General features: G+C 40.8%; 1 protein-coding gene across 3 annotated transcripts in view; it reads left to right on the plus strand.

The window, feature by feature from the left end:
- Positions 1 to 3,198: 3,198 nt before the first annotated feature.
- The window catches only part of ACTN1 (actinin alpha 1), a 106,234-nt gene continuing 84,541 nt past the window's right edge, over positions 3,199 to 24,891 (plus strand). For all 3 annotated transcript variants that reach the window (XM_074236046.1, XM_074236047.1, XM_074236048.1), the window contains exon 1: positions 3,199 to 3,437. In XM_074236046.1, coding sequence (XP_074092147.1) covers positions 3,333 to 3,437 — 105 coding nt within the window. In that variant the 5' untranslated portion in view covers positions 3,199 to 3,332. The remainder of the gene's footprint in view (positions 3,438 to 24,891) is intronic.

The raw sequence follows: 24,891 nt of genomic DNA on the forward strand, positions 1-24,891 counted from the left end.
GAACCTCAAAGATTATGCAATCATTTATCATTGAAGAAACCCAATACAGGAGGTTAAATGACTTTTCCCTGGTCATACAGCTAATATGTCTTAGAGGAAGTATTTGAACTTGAGTCTTTTCCAGACTCCAAGTTGGTCTTTGTATCCCTCACAACAGGCTGCCTTTCATAATAAATATATTAGAATTAAATAATACATTATAAGATATATATATGTGTATATATATATATATATATATAAATATAATTTTAGGTTTTTGCAAGGTAAATGGGGTTAAATGGCTTGCCCAAGGCCACAGCTAGGTAATTATTAAGTGTCTGAGACTGGATTTGAACCCAGGTACTCCTGACTGCATGGCCGGTGCTTTATCCACTACACCACCTAGCTGCCCCATGTAAGATATATGCTGAAGACTACAGGAATTCCTTGAAGGGGAGACCCATGAGGGTTATCAGTAGTCAGCAAGGTTTTCATTGAGAAGTGGAACTTTGAAGCATGTATAGTTTAAGATACATGAAAAGGAATGAGGAGCATTCTAAAGAGGGAAAGCTGTCCTAGCAAAAGAAAAGGCAGGATAAGTCATCCACATGACTAACTAGAGATGCCTCATCAGTTTTGTCACTCTCAACTCCTCATTTTCTCTCATCCCGCCTCCCCCTCCATTCAATTGCCATATTCTGGAAATTCTTTCACTCATCTCTTCTATTTCCTGTCCTGACACTGCCATCACCCTGGTGCAATCCTCATCTCATACTTTTTTCCTAAAGTGTAGATCTGACTGTATCACCTCCTATTCAGTAAACTGCAGTGGCTCCCTGTAATCTTCAGGAACAAAAATAGTATCATGTTTTGCATTGGTCCCTCCAGCCTTTTCAGTCTTCTTTTACCTCCTCCCTTCCCACCCTCTAATACTCTCTAATCCATTGACAATGGCCCCTTGCTGGTCTGGAAACCAGAAACACCATCTTCTGACTGGGCATTTTCATAAGTTTAAAATTTCCTCTTCATCTCCATCTCCTCGGTTTCTTCCAAGTTCCAGCTTAAATTCAATCCTCTACAGGAAACCTTTCCTTATCTTCCTTAATGGTAATGCCTTCTCTTAGTTGATTATTTCTGGTTTATCATGTCTATAGTTCATTTGAACATAGTTGTTGACATATCATCTCCCCCCATTAAATTATGACTTCCTTGAAAGAATCCAATTTTTTTTCATTTCTTTGTATTTATAGCATTTAGCCCAGTGCTTGGTACAACATAAGCATTTAATAAATGCTTGTTGAATGTCTTCTACTTTGCTCAAATTAGAAATGAATAGGATGAGGTGGCTAGGTGGTGCAGTGGATAAAGCACCGGCCCTGGAGTCAGGAGTACCTGGGTTCAAATCCGACTTATCTCTGGTGCTGAGCTAATTTTTGTACACAAATGTGTATAGTGGTAACATTTCCAACTCTCTTTGGAAAGCAAGGTACTTTTTCTTCCTCCAGACATGATATGATACAGGTGAACTCCAAACCAGGTTTCTTACTCTAAGGAAATTCCTTCCTCCAAAGGTCATTTCTTTATCTCTCCCAGGATTTCAGTCTACTGAGGAAATGCTACTTCTAGAATGAATTATATGAGGTTTAGGGGCCTTTAAATGATCATTTTAAGTTATCACACCACTAGATTAAAAAATTGTTATGTAAGGTAAATACTAATGCAGCATCAGAAAAACAATATACTCATATGTATATGTATGTAAATAGAAAGAACCTATGATAAAATAAAATGGAATGTTTTTCAATTATTTCCCCCAAGCTTGACCCTGGAGAAGAATTGAAAAAAAAATGCACCTCCAATAGAGGAGAAGGAGCTTGGTTGTGGAATAGTATATATGATGTTAGCTGAAATGTGTTGGCCGGTTTTGTTAAATTGATCTATTTCTCTTTCTTTTTTTAAATCTTTGTTAAGACTCAATGGATCATTGGATAGAGGAAGGGAGGAAAGGGAAATGTTCCAAATATTCTACAATGAATGGGATAATAAACAACATACCAACAGTAAAAGACAGAATAATGACTCAGGATTTTCTCTGACACTCATTTCCCTCGGCAATAATAATTGGATTAACACTTTCTTGAGTTAATTTTCTCTTAGGCTAGTATATACGTCGATAACTCAGTTGGCTTCGAGGGAATTTGCTATAAGAAAGTACAGTAATTAATTCAACAAACATTAGTCCATTAATCAACAAAGTCCTTACCCACAAGAAGCTTATCTCGAGGAGCAAGGAACGAAGTTAAAAGCTTATTCTTAGAGAGTGAAGAGAAAGCAAGGGAAGCACTTATTTGGGGAAAAACGTCTGGTTCCGTGTCCCCGGTTCTCCCCTGTCCCCCAATAAAGCGACAAAGAAATTATGAAGAGTGGTTGCTGCAAATGGTGCTGGAGGTGAGAGGGAGGGCAGTGTCATGGCAAAATCTCACCTTCTGCTAAAAGCTTTTCCGATCCTTCTTAAAGCTAACGCCTTTTGAGATTACCTGCCTTTTATTCCGTATATAGCTTATTTATATAGAGATGTTTACAAATTCTCTCCCCCCCCCCCCCCATTAGAATGTGCTCCTTTGAGCACAGGGGCTGGTTTAGCCTTTCTCGGTATTCCCAGGGCTGGCACCGAGTAGGCGCTTGGCGCTTGTTGACTTGAATAGTAAGAGCACTTTCCCGGAAGCCAAGAGCCCTGTTTCTCCCTTTACCAGCATCCACCCAATTTTCAAAAGGTTGTTGTCAGGATCAAACGAGCTGAGGAAGGGGGCGAGTAAAAGAGAAAGGGAGGGTTGGGGTTAGGGGAAAGGGGGGGCAGGGAGAAGAGATGTTGGGAAGGAAAGAGGGAGGGAGGAAGAGAGTGAGCAGGGAAAGGAGGTGGAGAAGGGAGTGAGGAGGGTAGACGAGAAGGAGTTATTTGCCCAAAATCAACCTATATCTGCAATGGTGAGGCTGATGGATACCAGCAAGCCCCAATGAGAGGCGAAGATGGGAAGTTTGGGCTACTGAGATGAGCCAATGAGGTTACTCGGGAGGGATCTGCGCCTTGGGAGCAGCGCTCCTCCTCTCCCTCCGGCTGCGGGTGCGCGAGGATTAGGTTGGAGTCCAGGTAGCGAAGGAGCCGCCGCCGCGCCTTCCCGCGCCCGCCCGCCCCTCCAGCCTGCCCTGTCGGCTCCTCGCCGGCCGCGCCGCCGCTGGGTGGAGGAGCCCCCCGAGCAGCTCGGCCCGCCGCAGCCCAGTCCCGCTCCAACCGTGGCAGCAGCCACAGCTTAGGAAGAAGGTGGAGGACAAAACCCAAGGACGCAGGTTCCACTATGGATCATTACGATTCCCAGCAAACCAACGATTACATGCAGCCGGAAGAGGACTGGGACCGAGACTTACTCCTAGACCCCGCCTGGGAGAAGCAGCAAAGAAAGGTACTCAGCCCAACCGGCATCCTCTCTCTCCGTCCACCCCCGCCCCAGCCCCCGTCCGCGCCCTCTGCCCAGACCCTCCGTCCCGGGGAGAGGCCACGGCGAGCCGAGCCGCGGGAGGGGACCGCCGAGGGGCGCCCGAGGAGTGGGGTGTTAGGTTTCAGGCGTTTAGCAGGAAAAGGGGGGTGGGTGGCGGCGAGGCGCGGGCCGGGCTGTGTGTGCTTCGCCAGGGCTTGGGTGCATTTCCCTTCCCCCGTGTGCTCTGGACCAGAGAACCAGGAGCTGCCACCCCGAGGCGCCAGAGGTTGGGCTGGAGGGCAAGATAAGGCGGATCTGCGGCCGCCTTTCCTGTCGTGACCCGGAGCCAGGCGTCCCCGCCCCTAGCTCCAGTCTCCAAGGCCGGGGCACAGATGCGGTTTGGGGGTGGGCGCGCTGACCGGCACCAAAGCCCCGGGCCCCCTTCCATCTTTCCATTCCTGCCGCCCTCTGCCTGCCCGGCTCTTCCGTGGCAGCTCGCTTTCCTTGGATTGCCCTGCTCTCCCTACCTGAGGGTTTGTCATCTTAGCTGCGTGCCAGACCCCGTGCCTTCCCCGGTCCCCTGCCTCCCACCAGCTCCCCCGCATCCACCGGCACAGCGGCCCGCATAGCTCAGACCTGGGGCTGGCAGGGGCAGGGAGGGAGGGGGCGCGGCAGAGTCGCTTTAGGGTCTTTCTCCCCAGAGAGTGTAGGAGGTGGATGTGGTTGTGTATTCGTGATTCGGGGTGGGAGGGAGAACGGGATGGCTGGGTTAGCTCGGAGCCATTTCTCGAGAACAAGAAGCAAAAAAAAAAAAAGAAAGAAAGAAAAAAGAAAAGGTAGCTTGGAGACTCTGCGGGGGTGGAATGAGGAAAATCAAACCGTTTTATTGCCCAATTCAGGCTCGGGAGAAGTTCCTTTTTGCGGTTGGTAGCCCGGGGATTTGTTCTACTTATTGTTTGTACCTGCTTCTCTCCCTTACCTTCGCTTCCTCATCCACGGTCCCTCCCAATCACCTACCCCCTTCCCCTGCCGCCTCCTTTCTCCCCAGTCTTTTCTTGGGGGACGGCTGAATCCTTTGGAATCCCAAAAGTTCCCGGCCCCTGGGGCTCCGAGGAGGAAATGCAGATTAGTTTTAGTCTTTCCAGCATCGTTTTGAAGAGAGCCCTACTGTGTGTCCACATTGCATGTGAGCTCCAGCTCGCTGGTACACCACGAGGTCAGGGACTGTGGACCAGCTGGAAAGGTGATTCTGGAGCAGAGGACCTCTGGAAGAGATCAGGAAGGCTTGCCCTTTGGTCCCCCCCCCCCCCCCTGCAATTGGAATCCTACCGTGGGCCCCAGGGAGCTAACCCGACTGCCTCCTTTGAACGTCCCAGGTCTCTGCCTGCTACCTCGCAGACTATCTTCCCTTTCCAAACTCCTGGCTCCTGCCTCCCTTTGGCCACCACCCCACCCCCTCCCGGGAACTCCTCCCCCACTTCCCATTCCCCCAATTCCAGCTGATCTTCCGAATGGGGAGGATAGTGTGGTTTTAGGGCTGGGCTAGAAGGAGAACTCATGTCCAAAAATGGTAACGTTCATTCCCTTTTTTAAACTTAAAAGGAGTGGGGGGTGGGGTGGGCGCAAGCCGGCTGAACTTTTTTTCCCCCTTTCAGCCAAAGGCATCCTGTATTAGCTCACTCTGGAATCCTAAGCCCTGAAACATTTCCCTTTTAGTCACTTCATCAGACAATCAAAGGTAATTTAAAACACATACGCTAAAAGGCTTGGCTTGTTGCTCCCTACAAATGTTGCAACCTCGGGGCCTGGCCTGCTCCCTGTTCTCTGCCATATATAGTCTTCTGTAGATTTCATTTTCTACCCCCCCCCCACTCCTTTGTAATGTAACTAAGTCATTACCCCACCCTACTGCCCACATCCCACTTTAAGAAGGGGAGGCTAGGATAAATGAGGTTTGAGGGTAATTGGACTGTTTTAAAAACAGGCTTATTTTTCAGGACTAGTTTGAACTGAGAGGAAAAAAAAATTTTTAGTGATTTTTTTTAATCTTTAAAAGAAAGCCCCAAATAGATAATCCTCACTTCCATTGATTGACCCTCTCTTGTATCATCAAGAAAACAACATCAAAAAAAGTATCCTTGTGAAAATAGATGTTTCATTCCCCAATGATACTCTGCCACCTCTTTACTAGGAGGCATGATTCACCATCATTCTTTTGAAATCATGACTAGTCATTTCATTAAAAAAGAATTCTGAATTTTTCTGTGTTTTATATTACTATGGTCATGATGTAAATTGTTCCCTTGGTTTTGTTTTTTTCATATAAAATTTTCTCAAGTTTCTATAACCTTTTCATATTCATCATTTGCTAAGAATTAAATTCCTTTACATTCATATACCGTAATTTGTGTGGTGGTATAGTGGAAAGAGCACTGAAATAGGAGGTCCCAGGAGTCTCTGTAATCTAGGTTCTGCCATTTACTACCAGTCTTACCCTGAGCAAGTCACTAACCTATTTGGACTTTCTTACTAGGTCCTTTCCAATACTAAATCTATGTTTCTATTATCTATTCACCCATTTGGAAAGTGCTTTCTTCATTTCCAGTTTCTTGCTACCACACAAAGGGATGCTATCATTAGTTTTGTATATCTGGAATCTTTCCCTCTGTCTTTGACATTCTTGAATACAAATTCCAAATTGTGTTCCAGTGTTGGACCAATTATCAGTTCAAGCAATGCTATGATGTCCCTAAGAGAGGAGGTTTCCTTTAAGTGAATCATCTTAGAGGTTAGAATTGTTTCATTTTGGGGGTGGGAAAATGCTAGGAGGTGTGGTCAGAGACTAGTCCAGGGAAAATGGATATGAACTCAAATGAATGTGAGTTGACACCTCCTGTGTGCATGGTATTGTATTAGGCATTGTGGGAGACATAAAAAGACTCCCTCCACTCACTCCCTGCAGCACTGAAAATCTAGTTTGGGGAGAAAAAAACCCCACAAAAAATCCTGAAATTATTGGGTGAAAGTTCAGTATTAAAGTAAGAACAAACCACTTGTGAGCACTTATACCTAGTCTCTTTAAGGAAAAGAGAGGCAGGAGGTGGAAGGTCTCCAACAACTGGGTGTCTGGAGGTGGCAGACAACATGATTTGTCTTGGTAGAGACTGTATTAGAGACAGTATGATGTAATGTGGAAAAAGCTACTGGACAAGAGATAAGAGATCTGAATTCTAGGTTTGTTTGGGTTTTATACACCCATGGTCAAGTCACTACTAAGCCTTTCAGGGTCTCAATTTTATCTTCTGTAAATTGGAAACAATATATCCATGCTTTTGACCTTAGAATTCTTGTGATGAGCAAATGAAATAGTATATGAAAGGGGTTTTGGCAAATGAAGCTTTTTATAAAGATAGATTATTTAATCTTATGACTAACTTGGTAAGGCCTTCCATCTACAATTACTCTCATCATCATACTCTTGGTGGATGAATGATAAAATTGACCTGATATCAGACTAGAGGGAACATACAGGTTAAGAAGGCAATCTGGAACTTCTAGGGGACAGAAGAGGTTCAGATAGAAATTTAGAGGGTGGGAGATAAGGAAATTACTTTTGATTAAATAAACTAGAATATAATTAATTAGCCAGTGCATTTTTATAGCTCTTCAGATACTTACTGTACCAATGGTTCATCAGTTACTTGTCATTACTTTCAGATACATTCTTTTTTTTCCCCCCAAGGCAATGGAGTTAAGTGGCTTGCCCAAGGCCACACACAGCTAGGTAATTATTAAGTGTCTGAGGCTGGATTTGAGCTCAGGTACTCCTGACTTCAGGGCCGGTGCTCTATCCACTGTGCCACCTAGCTGCCCCAGATACATTCTTTAAATAGTCTACTTTCCACCTGCCCATACTATCTGTTCTTTGAGATCCAACTCAAATGTCATGTCTTCCCAGATTCCCATTGAAATTATTAAATCTGATGTCACTTTGCCTTGAACCTTCTAGCAGCCTGTGGTTATACCCTCACAGGTAGGGCAAGCAGTGTGGGTGGAGAAGAAAGGATTTTACACCAAAAGTCAAAGTTGTGAATTCAGATCTCAACTTTGAATCTGATCGTGGTTAAGATGACTCTTTCATCTCTCTGGGCTTCACTTTAACTCTTTACCTCTTTGCAAAAGGAGGTAATATAAGTATCACCTGCCTCAGTTTTTGTGCAGAAAGCCCTATGTAAACCTTAAAGTGTCAAATAGGAGTTACTATTGTGTATATGATTTGTATTTTCTCTAGATTGTAAGTAAGTACCTAAAATCGGGAACTTGTAACTTACTCATCTTTGCATCTATGTAGCACCTAACATCCTTAAATCTAGGCAATAGTAAGAAATATTTGTTGAGCAAATGCAGAAACTGAGACTCTAGTGAAGGTATTCCAGCACAGCTCTCAGCTGGTAAATAGTTAACCATTTTATCTTTAGCCAGTTTCTTCATCCTTCTGGGTTACTGAGCGGACAAACGGCTGTTTAGGGCTCATTTTCTGGATGGTGAGAAAACCACCCCAGTTTTATCTGTCCAACTGTAATGAAAACCCCACTTTGGCCATGTTAAATGTTTCAGGCTGGCAGATGAATGAGGATTTGGGGATCCTTGATTTAGAGTTATAGGAGATCTTGGGCTAATTGCCTCACTTTACAGATGACAAACAAATGAAGTCACAGAAGACCAAGATTAAATAGATATTATCTCATTTATTCTCATAATAATCATGAAAGAAATGTGCTCTTATCTCCACTTTACAGAAAAGGAAACTGAGTCCATCAGAGATAAAGTGATTTTACATTCAAGAAATCCTTGGTAATGAACTAACTTTGCCTTGTGCTTGAAATGAAAGGAAACTTATCTCACTTTCTAGTTATGCCAAGCAGGGGTATCATGGGTATGAAAAAAAGATGAACTGAATCGGTTTGTTGTCTTAGGTGACATTATTTCTATAAGCTGAAAGAACCCTAGATACCTCTTCTCCTATTGCTCTTCACTGTACCATATAATTCAAGCCCAGGGCAACCATCTTTACTTTTAGAGGTGGCCTCTTCCAGTTGAAGTTGAGGCCCATAGCTGTTACCTTATTATGCTCTTAGTATGATCAGGGACCATCCCATCTCAGAGGCCACCTCTTCTGTTGCCTTTTATAGATGAGGGAAGAAGTGATTTCCTTGAGCCCTCACAGGTAATAAATAATATGACAGCTAGAATTTGAATCCAGAAGCTTTGATTTATTACTGCTTACCCTTGCCCCAATTTTCTGTTTCTTTTATTTAGAAGGGAAATGTAGAGTTTTTCTGTTTTTTAATTTAAGTCTTTGAAATTGGCCTCCTTTAGGTAGGTTTGGGAAAGGCAGGATTGGTGTTAAGGCTGATCTTGACCCTTTTTTTAGTTGAATCACTTCACTGTTCTGAATGACCTCATCTACAAAATGGAGATGTTAAAAAAAATTAGAGATGATAGATTACTTTCTTCCTTGCCTCTTCACAAAAAAATTCAGAATGAAGATAAGATTATAATTGTGTTATAGAGCTAATTATCTTAGTATTGTTGCTAATCCCAGTAATTATTAATAATTGCTAATTCAATGACATAATGCATATGAAAATGCTAAAGTACTATAGAAATATAAACAACCATCACTACTGATAAGAATTTCCTTAAAAGAAATTCAACATATGTAATCTGGGTCCTAACTCAGTGATTAGTCAAGTGTTTTTTTTCAGGCTCATTGCAGACAATCTTTATTTTTTCATTGTTTGGAGGAACTGAGTTCTAGTTTGGACTGCTATAGCATGAATGGTTTTGGGCACTGAAAGATTGATCTATATAAGCTCTAAGGTTCCTTCCAGCTGCTTTTCCAATAAATCCCTTACAGGTGCTCCTTCCTGAAAATTCTAACTCATAATCAATTAAAGACTTTTGTTATTCAGGTTTCAGAACCTGGGTCAAGGTGTGAAGACTTTTGGAGTTGCCTGTGTCTTTTTTACTTGGGTTAACAAGTATAAAATAGAAGATGGACCAGGGTTATTCCTGATGAGGGATGAGCACTGGAAGCCCACTGATGCTCAAAAAAAGGGTTAGCAGTTTGGGGGTTTTCTAGGTGGTGTAGTATACTACTTGGGGGAAGCATCAGATTTTGAAGAATGGCTGAGGAATATTTTTTGGTTACTACATTATCATTTTTTTTTTTTTAGGTTTTTGCAAGGCAATGGGATTAAGTGGCTTGCCCAAGGCCACACAGCTAGGTAGTTATTAAGTGTCTTGAGGCCACATTTGAACTCAGGTACTCCTGACTTCAGGGCTGGTACTGTATCCACTGTGCCACCTAGCCACCCCCCCATCATGATTTTTTTTTAAAGAGGTTTAGTAAGCTCATTTGGCATCAGTTAAAATAATAATGATAAATAATAAATGACTATATAATGCTTTAAAGTTCACAAGCTATTTAGATACATTTGCTCATAAGTTTTTTAAAAGGTGAATTGAGGGAAATGATTTTTTTTTAAAGCTGACTTTTTCTATTGAGTTTGGAAGGCAAGACTGAGAGGTGGCAGTGATATAGGCCTGAGACCACGTGGAGAGGCAAGGAGATCTGTCATTTTCTGTAAAAACCTTCCGCTTGTCTTAGACTGAGCAGTAAATCTCCAATTAGGATTCTTCTTTTCCCTAATTTTCAAGGAATCCTTTTAAGACTTAGATATGGGGCGGCAGTGGATAGAGCCCTGGTCCTGTAGTCAGGAGTACCTGAGTTCAAATGTGGCCTCAGACACTTAATAATTACCTAGCTGTGTGTGGCCTTGGGCAAGCCACATAACCCCATTTGCCTTGCAAAAACCTAAAAAAAGAAGACAGATATAAAGATATTCAATAGTACAAAGCAGTAAGTAATAAAGTAGCAAATGAAGTGGTATGACAGTGCAGAAGATGCTCAGAGAACAGAAAAATCACAGTGTGCTGGGGTGACTGGGAAATTCTGGCCACAAACATTTATTAAATACTGTATGCTAAGGCAGATGACCAATTTTCCTTCGTTTTCCATATACACACTTATGATTTTCTTGGTGTCAATTGATACCAGTATAGTCTTTTTTTTTTTTTGAGGCAATTGACTTTTGCCCAAAGTCATGAACAAGAGGCCTAGACTTGAATCCAGGTTTTCCTGACTTTGGAGGACCCAATATTGCTAGGGATCAGTCTTTAGAAGAATTAATAAAATAATATTCCTGCTGTCATCAAAAAGAAAATCTACAGAAGAGAGAGAAAATCTATGCAAGTAATTATATATATATGTATATATATATATATACACATATATACACACACACAATTTTATATATACACATATGTATATAAAAATTACATAAATAAATATATGTAAAATCAAACATGCAGCAAAATGTACTGCGAGTTTTAGGAAAGAAAGAACATTTCTAATTGAAAACTTAGGTGAAGAGTGTGGAGGGAAGGGCGGAGATAGAACAAGGTATGAGGCAGTCCAGCTGTATAGAACTCTTTTTTTTGTATAGAACTCTTGAACAAAGAAAGGTCCAGGGATGGGAAGCAGTGCGAAGTCATGGTGGGTAATGGAACTTCAGTTTATCCTTGAAAAAGAAAAAGGATATGTAGAAAATTATCAAATAGCTTAGAGGAAAACATGTTGGAAAAGACTCACCTTTCCCTTCTTGTGGGGGTGTATGTGAGAGAGAGAGAAAATGAGAGGGTGGAAAAGGGAATGCAGGCAAAGTGATGAGTAACCCGTGTGGGTGCAGGAGCTTTCTCCCAAGTATACCTCCCCCTGCTTTTCTTTCCCTGCAGGCTGAGTGCTGAAGCCTGTTGAATGTTGCCCCTGTTTTTTCTCTTCCCTCCTGTTTTTCTTCTCTCTCTGTCCTTGCCCCATCTTAGTATAGGAGGTCAGGCTTGGCTTCTGGTACAGGTTGCTATCAAATACCATAGTCATTTTTTTTTTTTAAACCAATACCTCCTACACAGGTTAACCTGAATGAAGAGACTTACAGATAGGGAAAGTGTCCTAAATGACTGCTATAGGACTGAAATGGGGGCTCTGGCCTCAGGGCCTTTTCTGGGAAATTTGTTACCCTTTCCTCAGTTTCAGTGAGGAGCCCATTAGCTTTATCTCTTGCTTTGAATAGGGAGATATCCAGTGAACCCGGGTGTAAATGTTCAAGAACTGCTTGGTTTTGGGTCAGCTTGTTGTCTTTTTACTAGGAGTTAAAATCTGGTTTCAGATCTTAGAAGCTGTGTGATCTTGGACAAGTCACTTAACCCTATTTCCCTCATTTTACTCATCTGTAAAATGGATTCAAGAAGGAAATGGCTAACTACTCTAGTATCTTTACCCAAGAAAACTGCAAATGGCAGAAGAGTTGTATTTTGACTGACCAACTACTACAACAATAAAGGAAATGTAGTAAAATGACCAATGGACTTTGGGGACCAGTAGACTTTGCCATTGTCTTGCCTGCCACCTATTAAATGGAGCTTAGTCCTGCAAGTGAGGTTTATAAGGGGAGGTGGAAGACGGCTGAGCCAATTATTTCCTTAGCCTACTCTACCAAATCAAATCTGTGACTCCAGTCCTGTGTTCTTGTTTTGATGGTGGTCTTATTGGACAGTTTGTGGAATAGAGGTCCCTACAGAGAGATCACTTAACAATCTAGTTTCCCCTTAATAATAATAATATAATCTTTTGTCAAAGACTGAGGAGAATTTTCAGTCTTTAGTCAGATTAAAAAGGTGACTGATACCAACCCTTGGACTGGGACCTAGTTATTGAATATTTCCCAAGAAAGGCAGGTTTCCAGCTCTTTTCAGACTGAGATTTGCATTCTTTTCAGGCTTCAGCTTCAGATTCTCTGGCAAATTTCTTTCCCAGTCCAGATGGGGAGAGATATTCTAACAGTTCAAGACTATAGAATTTAGAGCTTGGAGGAAACATCACAAGATTGGCTTGTTGAAAGACTGGGTTTTAGTGGTGAGAGATAGTTAGGACAGAATAAAAAGAATGCTGAGTCCAGGGATCAAGAGACTTGGACAGTTACTAATCTTGTGATCATGGACAAGTCATTCCACTCACTCTCTGAATCTTAGTTGACTCATTTATAAAATGTAAATGCATTAATAGGGAAAGGAATGGGGGAGAAGAGGACAAATATTTTTTAAGCACTTAAAATATTAGTAAAGAGCTTAGCACAGTCTCTTTTGGACTACTTAGTTTCCAGTGCTGTGAAAAAAGTATTATTTCTATTATATTCTGTTAAAGTAGTGTATGTTTTATAAGGCAACCAGATGGCATGGTGGGAAGTTTCGTGGACCTGGAGAGTCAGTAAGAATAGAGTTTAAATCCACCCTCAGAGGGACACCTACTAGCTTGTGTGAGCTTGGGGAGGCAACTTAACTTGTCTGTCTCAGTTTCTTCACCTATAAATTAGGGTTAACCTATTCCTACCAGTCCAGAATCACTGTGAGAGGAAAAATTGCAATGATATTTATAAAGCATCTTGTATATCGTAATCATATATTTATGTGCATATATATGTGCCTATTTTATATATGTGTGTGTGTATATATATATATACATATATATATATATATATATATATATATATGTATATATATATATACACTTTATCATTATCATTTACACGTTTGACTTGGGAATTACCCAAGAATATTTGTAGAGAGATGTTATATTGTACAGAGCAATAAATTTTGGAATCAGAGAACATAGGTTCAGATATTACCAATATATCTTATTATTTCTTAGTAGAGTAGAGCAGTTAGAGCTTTGAGGGGGACTAGGGGCACAGGGTATAGAACTCTGAGCCTGGAGTCAGGAAGAGCTGAGTTCAAATTCACTCTTAGATATTTCCTAGATGTGTGATCCTAGGCAAGTCACTTAACCTTTCTGTGCCTCAGTTTCCTCTTCTGTAAAATGGAGATAGCAATAGCTAATAGATAATAACACCTACTTCAAGGGGTTACATGGATCAGATGAGATTTTGTAAATCTCTCTTAGCATAGTTCCTTGCCCTTAATAGATACTTATTGACTACTGAAGTAGGTGACCTAGGGTCCCTTTCAGCACTAAATTTATGATTTCATGATCCTTTTGGCAATGTATGTTTTATTGTTTATTCTTACTCCTCTTTGACCCTATTTGGAGATTTCTTGGCAAAGACACTGGAGTGGTTTACCACGTCCTTCTCCAACTCATTTCACAGATAAAGAAACTGAGGCACACAGGATTAAGGGATTTGCCCAAGGTCACACAGCTAGTAATTGTCTGAGGGTAGATTTTTTTTTTTAAAGCAAGTCCCCACAAACATTTTCCTAAGGAGCACAAGGGGAGGATAAGGAAGACCAAACTGAATGTGTATCCATGCACACTATCCACTGTGCCACCTAGTGTGTTCTAATGCATGGATACACATTCAGTGCTCCTTGGAAAAATGTTTGTGGGGAAATGCTTTTAAAAAAAATTGCATAGATGCTTTTTGGGTTTTATATCATATTTCAGGATACATCCCTTTTTATCCACTCTTCTCCCCTCCAGAAAGCTATCCTTTGTAACCAAGATTTTGAAAGTTTAAAGGGGAAAAAAAACCATTGCAACAAAATCAAGCAGTACGAATAGTCTTACAAGTTCAGTCATTTCATCCATAGTCCCCCACTTTAGCAACAAAGGGAAGGTGGTGCATTTTCTCAACTCTTCTTTGTGGCCAAATTTCAAGACCTGCTTTAGAAAGATTATTGAGCAATGCACTCGTCTGAGACTGAATACTTCCCTTTCAGTACCCCTTATCCTGTTAAGAAGTTAGGTTGGCCTGAATCTCTCCAAACCTTTTTCTTGATGGGGGAGGGGGAGAAAGAATGTGTTTATTTTTGACCTCTAGTATATGGGTGGGGGGTTAGTGGTAGGGGTGTACATTCCACAGGAGAGGGAAAAGTAACAAGCAGTTCTCTCTTATGTTCCTAGCAATAGAAGGGAACAGTGGTAAGTTTTTTTTTTTGTTTTTTTTTTTAGGTCTTTTCAAGGCAAATAGGGTTAAGTGGCTTGCCCAAGGCCACACAGCTAGGTAATGATTAAGTGTCTGAGACTGGATTTGAACCCAGGTACTCCTGACTCCAGGGCTCGTGTTTTATCTACTATGTCACCTAGCCACCCCAACAGTGGTAAATTCTTTAGGAGCTCATAAGGCAGGGGTAGCTAACTGAGAAGGGAGATTGAAGTGCAGCTTCCTATCAGGTGAGAAACCTTATAGGAACAACCTCCCTGGTCATTGACCTGTAGTGGGACATCAACTTCTAGCTGAATGTTGATTCTGTTTCCAAGATGATTGATGGCTCCATTTTTTTTGTGTATCATTTTGCTACATTGGAGGAAGAGCCAAAGATGAATAAGTTTGATGCTTGCTCTCAGGAAATTTATAATCTAACAGGAGGCTTAAATTATGGGAAACAGAACATGTAGTAAGTACATAAGAGAAATGCAGAGGCATATGAAGTGTGCTTGATAACATGGTAAGTATTGAATGTTGATCAGAAATTAAAGACAAGTTATCACTGAGGAAAATCAGGGAAGGCTTCATGGGTGAACTGGTCTTTGAGTGGGTGGTTCATTATGTAGATACACATTTTATCCCAAATGTAATTGTGGAGATTGATATATTCAACCAGTCTATACATCTTTTTTTAAAAAGTTGATCATTGATATTTTAAAAGTCATCTTTATTTTTGAGTGTATCCAAGGTGGGGGGGCAGTTTAGCAAAACCAAGCATCAAATCAACCAAGTAGATGCCATACTCTACAATTCTTGGGGGAAAAAACTGAGGTAGATGCATTTTTTTTTTTTTCAGTTTTCTCTTCAGGGCCAAACTCATTCAAAAAGTCTTGTTTGATTGTCTGCTTAGTACACCAAGAAGTGCTTAGACACTTCTCTTGCTTTTGGAGAGGAGTTCTGATTGAGGAGATAAGACTTAACATTTGAGCAAAATGTAAGATTACCATCTACCGATTATCAAAATCTTGTCCAGATTTAGATCATAAAAAGTCTTTTGTCTTTTGCTTATGGGTTTAGGAGCTCTGAGATGACTTTCTTGCTTTTTCTTGATAAAGACACCAGAGCACAAGAAGAAGAAAGACTTTTCCAAGGTCTTTCAGTGTTGCTGGTCAAACTGGGTTTCCTCAAATTTTCCAGTTTTTTTTTTTTTTTTTTTTTTTACCTTTTATGATTATAAAGAATTGGTCTCTGTACTTTCAGGATTAAATCAATCCTCTTTTTTTTTGTGTAGTACTCACTTGCCATTCTTCTTTCTTCATCATCTTGCAGAGTCTTTGTATGATCAGGCTTTTGTCTGTTAATTGTTTTTTATTTTTTATTGTTCCTGCTGCTGCTGCTGCTTTGAGCCAAATAGCTTAGGAAAAGTTTTATTTTATGTTTAAGATTTTTAAAAATACCAGTGTTTGAAGGTCTTTTTTTTTTTTTTAAGCCATATGACTCCATGAGAGTTTTGAGAGAAGTTTTGGGGTAGTTGAACCACGAGGTTTAGCTTTAGCTGTCTGTGGAGCTTTAAAGGCAAATTAAAAACCAAAAGCAAACTAAAAAAAAAAAAACCCTAACCCAATGACAGCAAAGTCCTCTCTACCCTGCCTTTGTCATCCCTGTCCCCCCATGTCCACTGGGGGAGTGGAGAATCATCTAGGACCTGGATCCTTCTAAGTTATCAGTTCTCAAATTTTTTGATCTTAGGAACGCTTCAAAGCAATATTGAGGACCCTTCTCTCTGTTTTTTATAGTTGTTGTTACTGTATTAGACATTAAAATGTCAGTATTATTATGAAAATAGTTTTGACCTTGAAGACCCCCTGAAGGAGTCTCAGGAAGCCTCCAGGGATCCCCTAAATATGCTGGTTAAATGAACAATTTTATTTGGCAACATCCCAGGGCTTAAAAGATATCAGGTGATGAGCTTTAAAGGCATTTCTCATGCAAACTCTCCCTTCTGCTCTCTTTGGTTTCTATGGGAATTGGTGTTGGGGGTGGGGTGGAGTGTATTTGGATTTAGGGCTGAGTTCTCTAGTCGGTCTCCCAAGTGCATCCAAGGCCATTTCAGCCATCCTGATACATATCTAGCCACTGAATCCAATTGACTCTGGAGGAGAAAGTGAGGCTGGTGACTTTGCATAGCACCTCCTCACTTAAATCCAACTAACTTGCAAGTCCTGACATCCACCTCCCTGATGTCATAGTCTTCTTTGAGAACAAAGGACACAAACAACAACCTCCAGAGCTCTCTTAGACTAATAACTTGAAGAGTGGTTGAAGAAGAGGATTATTGTGGTCTGGAAAGGGAACGTATCCACAGGTCTGTGAATTTATTTTTTTATTTTTAGAGTTTTTGCAAGTCAAATGGTGTTAAGTGGCTTGCCCAAGGCCACACAGCTAGGTAATTATTAAGTGTCTTGAGACCTGATTTGAACCCAGGGCTGGTGCTTTATCCACTTCACCACCTAGCCGCCCCTGTGTATTTTTTTTTAAAAGACATCTGTAAGAGTGATTATCAATGAGACTAGAGGAAAGGAAACCTAGTTGAAGGAAACTTCTTAGTGGATGATTTCCTTTCTTTTTAACATTCATTCAAAATTTTTCCCTTCCTCTCCCTCTCCCTAAAAAATTAAAAATTTTAGGTTAAATATGTGCTCTTCATTCTGCTCATTATTTTACATCAGTTTCATATAAGTTATACCAGGTTTTTCATATAAATTATATCAGGATTTTTAGAATTCTGCCTCATTGTATTTTATAGCATGATAGTATTTCCATCATCACAATTTGTTCAGCCATTTCTCCAATTGGTGTGGATGACCTCCTTATAAACAGACTTGAATGTTGGAAAAGAACTACCCAGTTCTTTGGATGTCTTCTGTGTGTACTGTATTCATTGAGATTTACCTTTCCTCCCTATGGCTTATTTTGATGTGTCCAAAACTGGCTGCTTGTGGATTTGGGTTAAGTGTTATTTATTGGGTGGAGAGAATTCTGGTGTCTAGTCCCTAACATCAAGCTATCATCATCTGATAAATCTAGAGAAAAGGTATTTTCTCTCTTCTCTCTCCCTATCTCTCCTCATCCCTCCATTCTTTGGCATCCCTCTCTTCCTTCTACTGCTCAGGTTGGATAGTCATTCTCTTATTATATGCTACAGGTCTCTTTCAGATGCTATATAATTTGAATTTGCATTAGAATTGTCAATATTTAGGGTGCACCTTTCTCTCCAGGAGCCAAAGCATTTTTATAGTCTAGGTCCAGGCCTGGGAGCTACAAGGAAGAGGTATTGGCTACTTGCCAATTCCCATTTCACCATGGGAAGAAAAAGTGGTAGAGGCAGAGTTAGGGATTAATGGAGAACAATGAGTCAGTGGTTGAGCTTGGAAGAGAATTTAGTTTTCTACCCTCCTCCGGGGAAGAAATAACTAGGGACATATTTGCATATATGAGACATCTTGTGCTCTCTACAAGTGCAAGCATTTCCTTAAGTTGTTAACCTAAATTGGGGACGATGTGATGCAGTGCAAAGAGCACTGTTTCTGGAGGTGGAAGACTTGGATCCAAGTCTCTGGTGCTTATTAGCCATGGGATCATGGGCATAAGTCACTATCTGAAAAATGAAGGATCAGAATAAATAGTCTTTGCTTTTTTTTTTTAGCTCTAGTTCTGTGATCACAATCTGTGAATTTTACAATTATAAAATAAAACAATAACAACAAATTCTTCTAAGCCCACCATTGTACATTTTTAGGAAGTTAGAAGATTTAATGAAGAAATTATGGAAAGCCCCTTGTTTCCATTTTTTTTCTCATTGTGGGCTCAATATCTGACCAGTGAAGCTTTGAGGACTTTGAGTTTAGCATTTAGGTTCAATAATTCAGCTATTTGAACTGCAAAAACTTGCATTGTAATAAGTCTGGACAACGTTTGGTGAACTCAGACGGATGTGCCTAATCAAGTCTTCACATGGCCCCCTTCTTGTGCCAGCCTGGGAGGCTAGGAGACCAGCTGTTCTGGAAGAAAGCCCACCTTGCCAACTGTGTATCATTCTCCTAAGCAGCCCAAGCAATGTGGTGGGTTTTTTTTTTTTTTTTTTTTTTTGGCTTATGATCAATTTCTTGACTTGCAAACACAAAAGGAGATTGCTATTTCAAAGTTGTTCTCTATTCCTCTCCAACCCCTCATGGGACAGTCTGTAAGTATGTTCTTCATAGACCCCTTCAAAGAAGAAGGATGAAATCTGATTCACTCAAGGCATGGGGACCCTAGGGTTTAAAGCCTGGATTTCAAAGATAGATCTCACTTTGAAGCTGGACCATGAAGACCATGATGTTAGATGGTATTTCTCAAAGTTCCATATTTGGAATTTATTTGGAAAATCCTCTCCCAATTGAGAGATTAGTGTATTGTCTTTTTCCTTTATATTTAATCTGCTACAAAAACCCAGATTTTTCTGGGGTGGGGAGGCATCTGGACCTTTTGTTTCATTGGTGAGATGAAAGTCTATTAATGCCAATTTGCAACTACTGTATAGTTTATTGTCTTAGAAAATTCTCTTGGGGGCAATGAGAGGTTAACTATAGTTATTGTGCAGTCATTCCATAAAGAACCACATTTCAAATCCAGGTATTTTATTTTCCCAGTTCCATTCTTTTTATGCTTTGAAATACTTTTTGAAAGGTTTTGTAGAACATCTGGGAATTGGTATAGACTTAAGCATTTGGTCCCAGTTCTTTCCACCTCTTAAGTCTATATTTTCAGATGAGGAAAGTCATGCAAGTCCTGTCTTTGGATTAAAAATCTTTTTAATACATCATGTTGTTGAAATGTTTTTGCTTCCAACTCATTGTGACATTTGTAGCTTTTAGTTTTTTGAGATAAATCTTTTTTTCTCCCCCCTGCAACCTTTTCTTCTTGTCTTCACATTTCTACTCATTCATATCTCCTTTTCTGCCATTTCCTTGAGCACAATTCTCATCCATTTGTTCATTCCCTGTGGCTCTATTCCTAGGTTATGGTTCCACGGAAAGACCTGGGTAGAAGTACTGTTTCTTGACCTCATCTTTAAAATGGAATTGGATGAGATGATCTCTGAAATTCTTTTCAGTTTCAGAGTTGAGTTGACTTCTGGGCTCTTCTAGGGTCCTTCTCCTTTTTTTTGGTTCTGATGATGAGACAAGTTATTCAGACTTAGGGGAAGAGACTAAGGCAGTATTATTGAAAAAATAAAGGCCTATAAAAATTAGCATATTATCAAAAGAAAATTTACCTAGGCATGGCAGGGGAAAGACATTCATTGAGAAGACTACATTAATTTAGTCGAATGAAGCTTTTCCTGGTTCTATGTTGTCCATTGTGCAGCTCCACATGGCCTCAGCTTTTAGTCACCTGGGCCAGTTAACTCATGAAGACAGTTTTATTACCTTTTAAGGAAAGGAAATAACCACATGGAGGGGAACTCTGGTAGACATTCCTTCTACCACAGAGGGAATACAGAAGGAAAAGGGAATCTGGCACAGGCTAGTGGAAAGAACTCTGGGACTGGGACAAATTTCATTTTTCTGAGGCTGATAATATTGCACCTCTCCTCATAGGATTACTGTGTTACACAGCCAGCATGGGTCAAAGGCAGGACTTAAACCTACATCTTCCTGACTCTTTTTTTTTTTTTTTTTTTTTTTTTTTAGGATTTTTGCAAGGCAAATGGGGTTAAGTGGCTTGCCCAAGGCCACACAGCTAGGTAATTATTAAGTGTCTGAGACCGGATTTGAACCCAGGTACTCCTGACTCCAAGGTGGGTGCTTTATCCACTACACCACCTAGCCGCCCCATCTTCCTAACTCTTAAGCTTACCCTCCATCTACTCTATCAGATTACTTGTCAACCATCATTATCATCATCATCAACATCATCATATGTGAGAAGGGTTAGCAACTAGGATAAAGGTTGGATTTAAGTATATCAGCATATGTCACTGAGAACAGTCTCAGCCTCAGGCCTTTGTAGTATGGTTAAGCCTGATGGTGGCTGTCTGTGGTCCAGCCTGGCTTGCTTCCTAAAAGGCTTCTACCACACCCATATCTTCCTGAAGCCATTTCCTGTGTGGGGTAAGAGCCTCTGGGAAGAGATAGTTTGAGCTCTGGATTCTTCAAGTTTTGCCAAAGATGGGAAGATGCCAAGAGCTGACTTGTCAGTATTGTGACCTCTAAGGATGGCAGTCTTCATTCCCACATCCCTCCCCCATAATGGCTCCAGAGACACTGACTCCAATCCTCAGATGTCTCAACTTTCTGCTGGGGCCAGTAGAAAGAATGAGGATAGAATTTATACTTGACCCCAGGGGTGGGGGTGGGGGCGGGGGTGGAGAAGAGACTCTCCAAGTAGGCTGGAGTTAAGATTAGAATCTTTATTCTAGGGGCGGCTAGCTGGCACCAGCCCTGGAGTCAGGAGAACCTGGGTTCAAATCCGGTCTCAGACACTTAATAATTACCTAGCTGTGTGGCCTTGGGCAAGCCACTTAACCCCATTTGCCTTGCAAAAACCCTAAAAAAAAATTATTAGTCTCAGTTTTTTAACCTATAGCCTTTAGCCATAGCCTGAGCAAACCCTAGCTTAAGAGCCAATCAGCTACAGAGGGGTGGGATAACAAAAAATGCACAGTCAAAATAAATAGATTGAGAATCAAGAACATATCACGAGGTGGGTAGCATGCTTCATCATAGATGGGCTTCAATTTAAGTAAAGGGGACAACCATCAGGAGACAATGGGAAAACCAGAGGATGAAGAGCCTTTAGCTTTCAAAGGAAACTTCTAAGACTGGAAAAATGAGCACCCTACCCTTGTTTACCCTGATTCCCTTCCCCACCCATTGTTTGGGTGGGTGGGAGAAGACCAGAAGGTATGGTGAGTAAAAGAATCCCAAGTCCATGTTCCTAGAGATTTCTGTTATGTAAACCTCTCACTTTACAAATGAGACCTAGCTAGGTAAAGTTAACTTATCCTAGGTCAGTGTGAGAAGTGGTATTTGAACCCTGTGATCTTACCTGCTTTTTCTTGTTCATCTGTCACCTGTTTCTCAGTCTGGTTTCAGCTTTTGGATTTGAATCCAATTTCTTCTTTAAAGTTCTTTCTAGTTTTAAATCCTCTTCTCCCTCCTCTGTATCCTAGTTCTTTTTGGTTCTTTGGTTGACTCATGTGGTATGATATCACATGTGTGCTTTAATTTCTTCTTCTGTCCAATCAGGGAGAATATCCTGTACTGTGATGGCAAACACAGAGCTTCTGTGGTGTCAGGTCTAATAAGGTATGACAGAACCCTGGTGGCCATTTGTTTTAACATCTGGTCTAGGAGAGAGATAACATTCTCTCTTCAGCAGGAATAGAAGCAATGACTCATCTTCCTGTATTTAATTCCTCCTTCCACTGGAATAAATTGAATCAATTGATCAATTGATCAATAAATGAGCATGGTCTTGTGCCTGGCACTTGGAGCAGGTACTGTAGGAGTGTCTGGTGTGACCCCTTCTCTCACAGCTCATACATACTCATAGCATCAATAATGATCATAGCTGATATTTATGTAATGACTTAAGGTTTACAAAAGTTATTTTTTTTTGCAAGACAAATGGGGTTAAGTGGCTTGCCCAAGGCCACACAGCTAGGTAATTTATTAAGTGTCTGAGACTGGATTTGAACCCAGGTACTTCTGACTCCAGGGCGCCACCTAGCCGCATATAGGACCAGCTGGTGTGGGAGCATCGTATTTGAGATTTTCAGAAATCTGCCTGGGGCTCTTTCCATAGGGTGCTAGAATGTTGGCTGGCCTTGGGGAATAACAATGAGTAAGTTGCCTGCACACAACTGATCCTGTTCACTAACCCTGCCTTATCCCCCCAAATAGTGGTTACTTTTTTGAGAAATGTTATGAGATTATGTGTAGACATAATGCCATGACATCTCTTCCCTTTTTAACTTTCTTTCGTGAAGGGACCTGATTTTATAGTAGGGTCACTAGGACTAGTTCTTCCCACTTGTTTCCCTTCCTCATATATACTTTCAGTTGCCAGACCTTGCTTTGGCTCTCATCCTAAAGCAATCCATTGCCATTTCTGGGGTGAGACAGGAATTTCCCCAACTCTCCCTGAAACAAAGAGGGAAGAGACATAATAACAGCAGAGAGAACAGGTCCTAAAAGGTCCTGAGTTCTATTTCCTCTTCTGAAACCAGGGGCAGTTGTGCAAAGTCAGTGACCTCAGCCCTCAGTTCAAACAAATCTCACTCCATCCCACCCCCCCAAATCAACCCAGAGAAACCTAAGAGGAAGGATTTCTTTTTCCCCCTCTAAAAATAGGTGAGAGAGACCACGGATCTGTGTGTGGTCTGTCTCTTCTTTTTAGAACAATCCTTTTGTCACCTAGATTCTGAGGTTGGATTTGAACTCAGGTAATCCTGAAGGTGCTCCACTGCACCTAGCCACCCCATCAATGTTCAAAAATATATCTCATTCTGCATTAAGTCCCACAACTGATCCCACTGGCATCACTGGTACTCTGATTACATCTCTCAGATCATCAACTGGACAAATCTGAATCCTGACCTGAATGACTTTAGGATGAAAGTCACTTTAGCCTCATCTTAGTCCCTTTTATTTCTATTTATAGAAATATTCTGTCCATTCATCTTTTTTGCTAGAATCAAATCTTTTTTTTCTTTCATAAGGGTTGAATTTTGCAAATTGTGGGTAGCTGCTGCTTGCTCAGTCATTGATCTCTGAGCCACCTACCTAAGAGGACCTGTTCAGACTTGTGTCCCACATGTCAAAGAAGGGGAGGTGAAAAGAGAGAAGGAATATTTCCCATACTGCAGATCTATGAAGTTCATTTTGCAAGAATGTCCAAGGTCACAGAAAAAAATTTGAACCAAATTCTAACTTGGCTTTGATCTCTTTTCTGAGAAAGAGAACTAATATACATATATTTTCTTAGATTGACTCAGTTCTGAGATGTCTATATTTTATTCTTTTTTTTTTTTTTTTTTTTGGTTTTTGCAAGGTTAAGTGACTTGCCCAAGGACAAGCTAGGTAATTTGGACTCAGATCTCAGGCACCTATCTGCTCCCTGCAGTTTAGTTCAATCTACAAGCACCCATTTCATAGAAGATCACTGTTTTTTTTTTTCCCCTGGTATTTCCTGCTATTTAAAATGCTTGTTGATGGTCTGAAGGACCAAAGTAGATTGCTCCCTGAGCAAGGGAGAGGAATCAGTTTTTTTTAAACTACAACACAGCTAGCTAGTCTGAGACTGGATTTGAACCCAGGTACTCCTGACTCCAAGGCTGGTGATTTATCCACTAGGCCACCTAGCCACCCCTATTTTGGAGAAATTTTGAAGGAATTTGAAGGAAAACAAGATGACTCCAGGGCTGTGAGGGGGATCTAAATTAATTGATGACTACAAAAAATGCTGCTTTTTTTGTATATATGGAACTTTCTTGTCATTGACTCTTGGTGCCTAGCAGTGGGATCACAGATGTATTAAGCAATTTTTTCAAATTGAGTTTGATCATGACAATTCCTGCTTTATTTTGGCTTTCTATAAAACAATGAATTCATAGGTTCAGAAATACAATTTCTGCAAAGTCATCTAGCAATTTTATCTGGGGAATAGCATCTGTGTTGCCTGGGGCTGTCCCAGACTCCTGTTTGGGATATTTGTTTAAATTGTTGAAATGTTTGTGGCATGTAGGAACCTGTTTGTCTCCATTCCTTTGGAATATCCCCTTAGGCTGCCTTAGTCTCTAAAGTTCTTCTCTTGTTCATGGGGAGGTCCTTTGTTATCTGTCATTATTAAAGATCTGATATTTCAGGCAACTTTGGATGCTTACTTTCCAAGAGAAATATGAAGTATTGCCCAAAATGTAGACAGAAGATGGAACGGAGAAAAGTAATTGCTTGCTCTCCTTTCCATCATAGATTGAAAGCTGATTCTCACTTCTTTAAAATTTGTACTTTTATTTATTCACAAAAAGATCTCTGACCTCTGCAAGGATTTTCCAGGAACACTTTTTTTTCCTTTTTGCTATTTTCATTCTCAGTTCTGATATTTTTTCCCCATTGTTTTCTTATAATTCAAAAGACTGGGACTTGGCTTGAAGGTCAAGATTGAGAATTGGTTTGGGGTTTGGTATCCCTGGAAACAGTTTTGTGATTGTAAAGCCTAAGGGCTCCCCCCTCATATAGGCTCACCCTACATTTCTCACAACTCCTCCCTTTAATTCATAATCTTTATCAGAACTGTCTTCTAATTCACTCAAGAGGAACTAAATA

This window comes from Macrotis lagotis, chromosome 4, assembly GCF_037893015.1.
Source record: "Macrotis lagotis isolate mMagLag1 chromosome 4, bilby.v1.9.chrom.fasta, whole genome shotgun sequence".
NCBI lineage: Eukaryota > Metazoa > Chordata > Mammalia > Peramelemorphia > Peramelidae > Macrotis > Macrotis lagotis.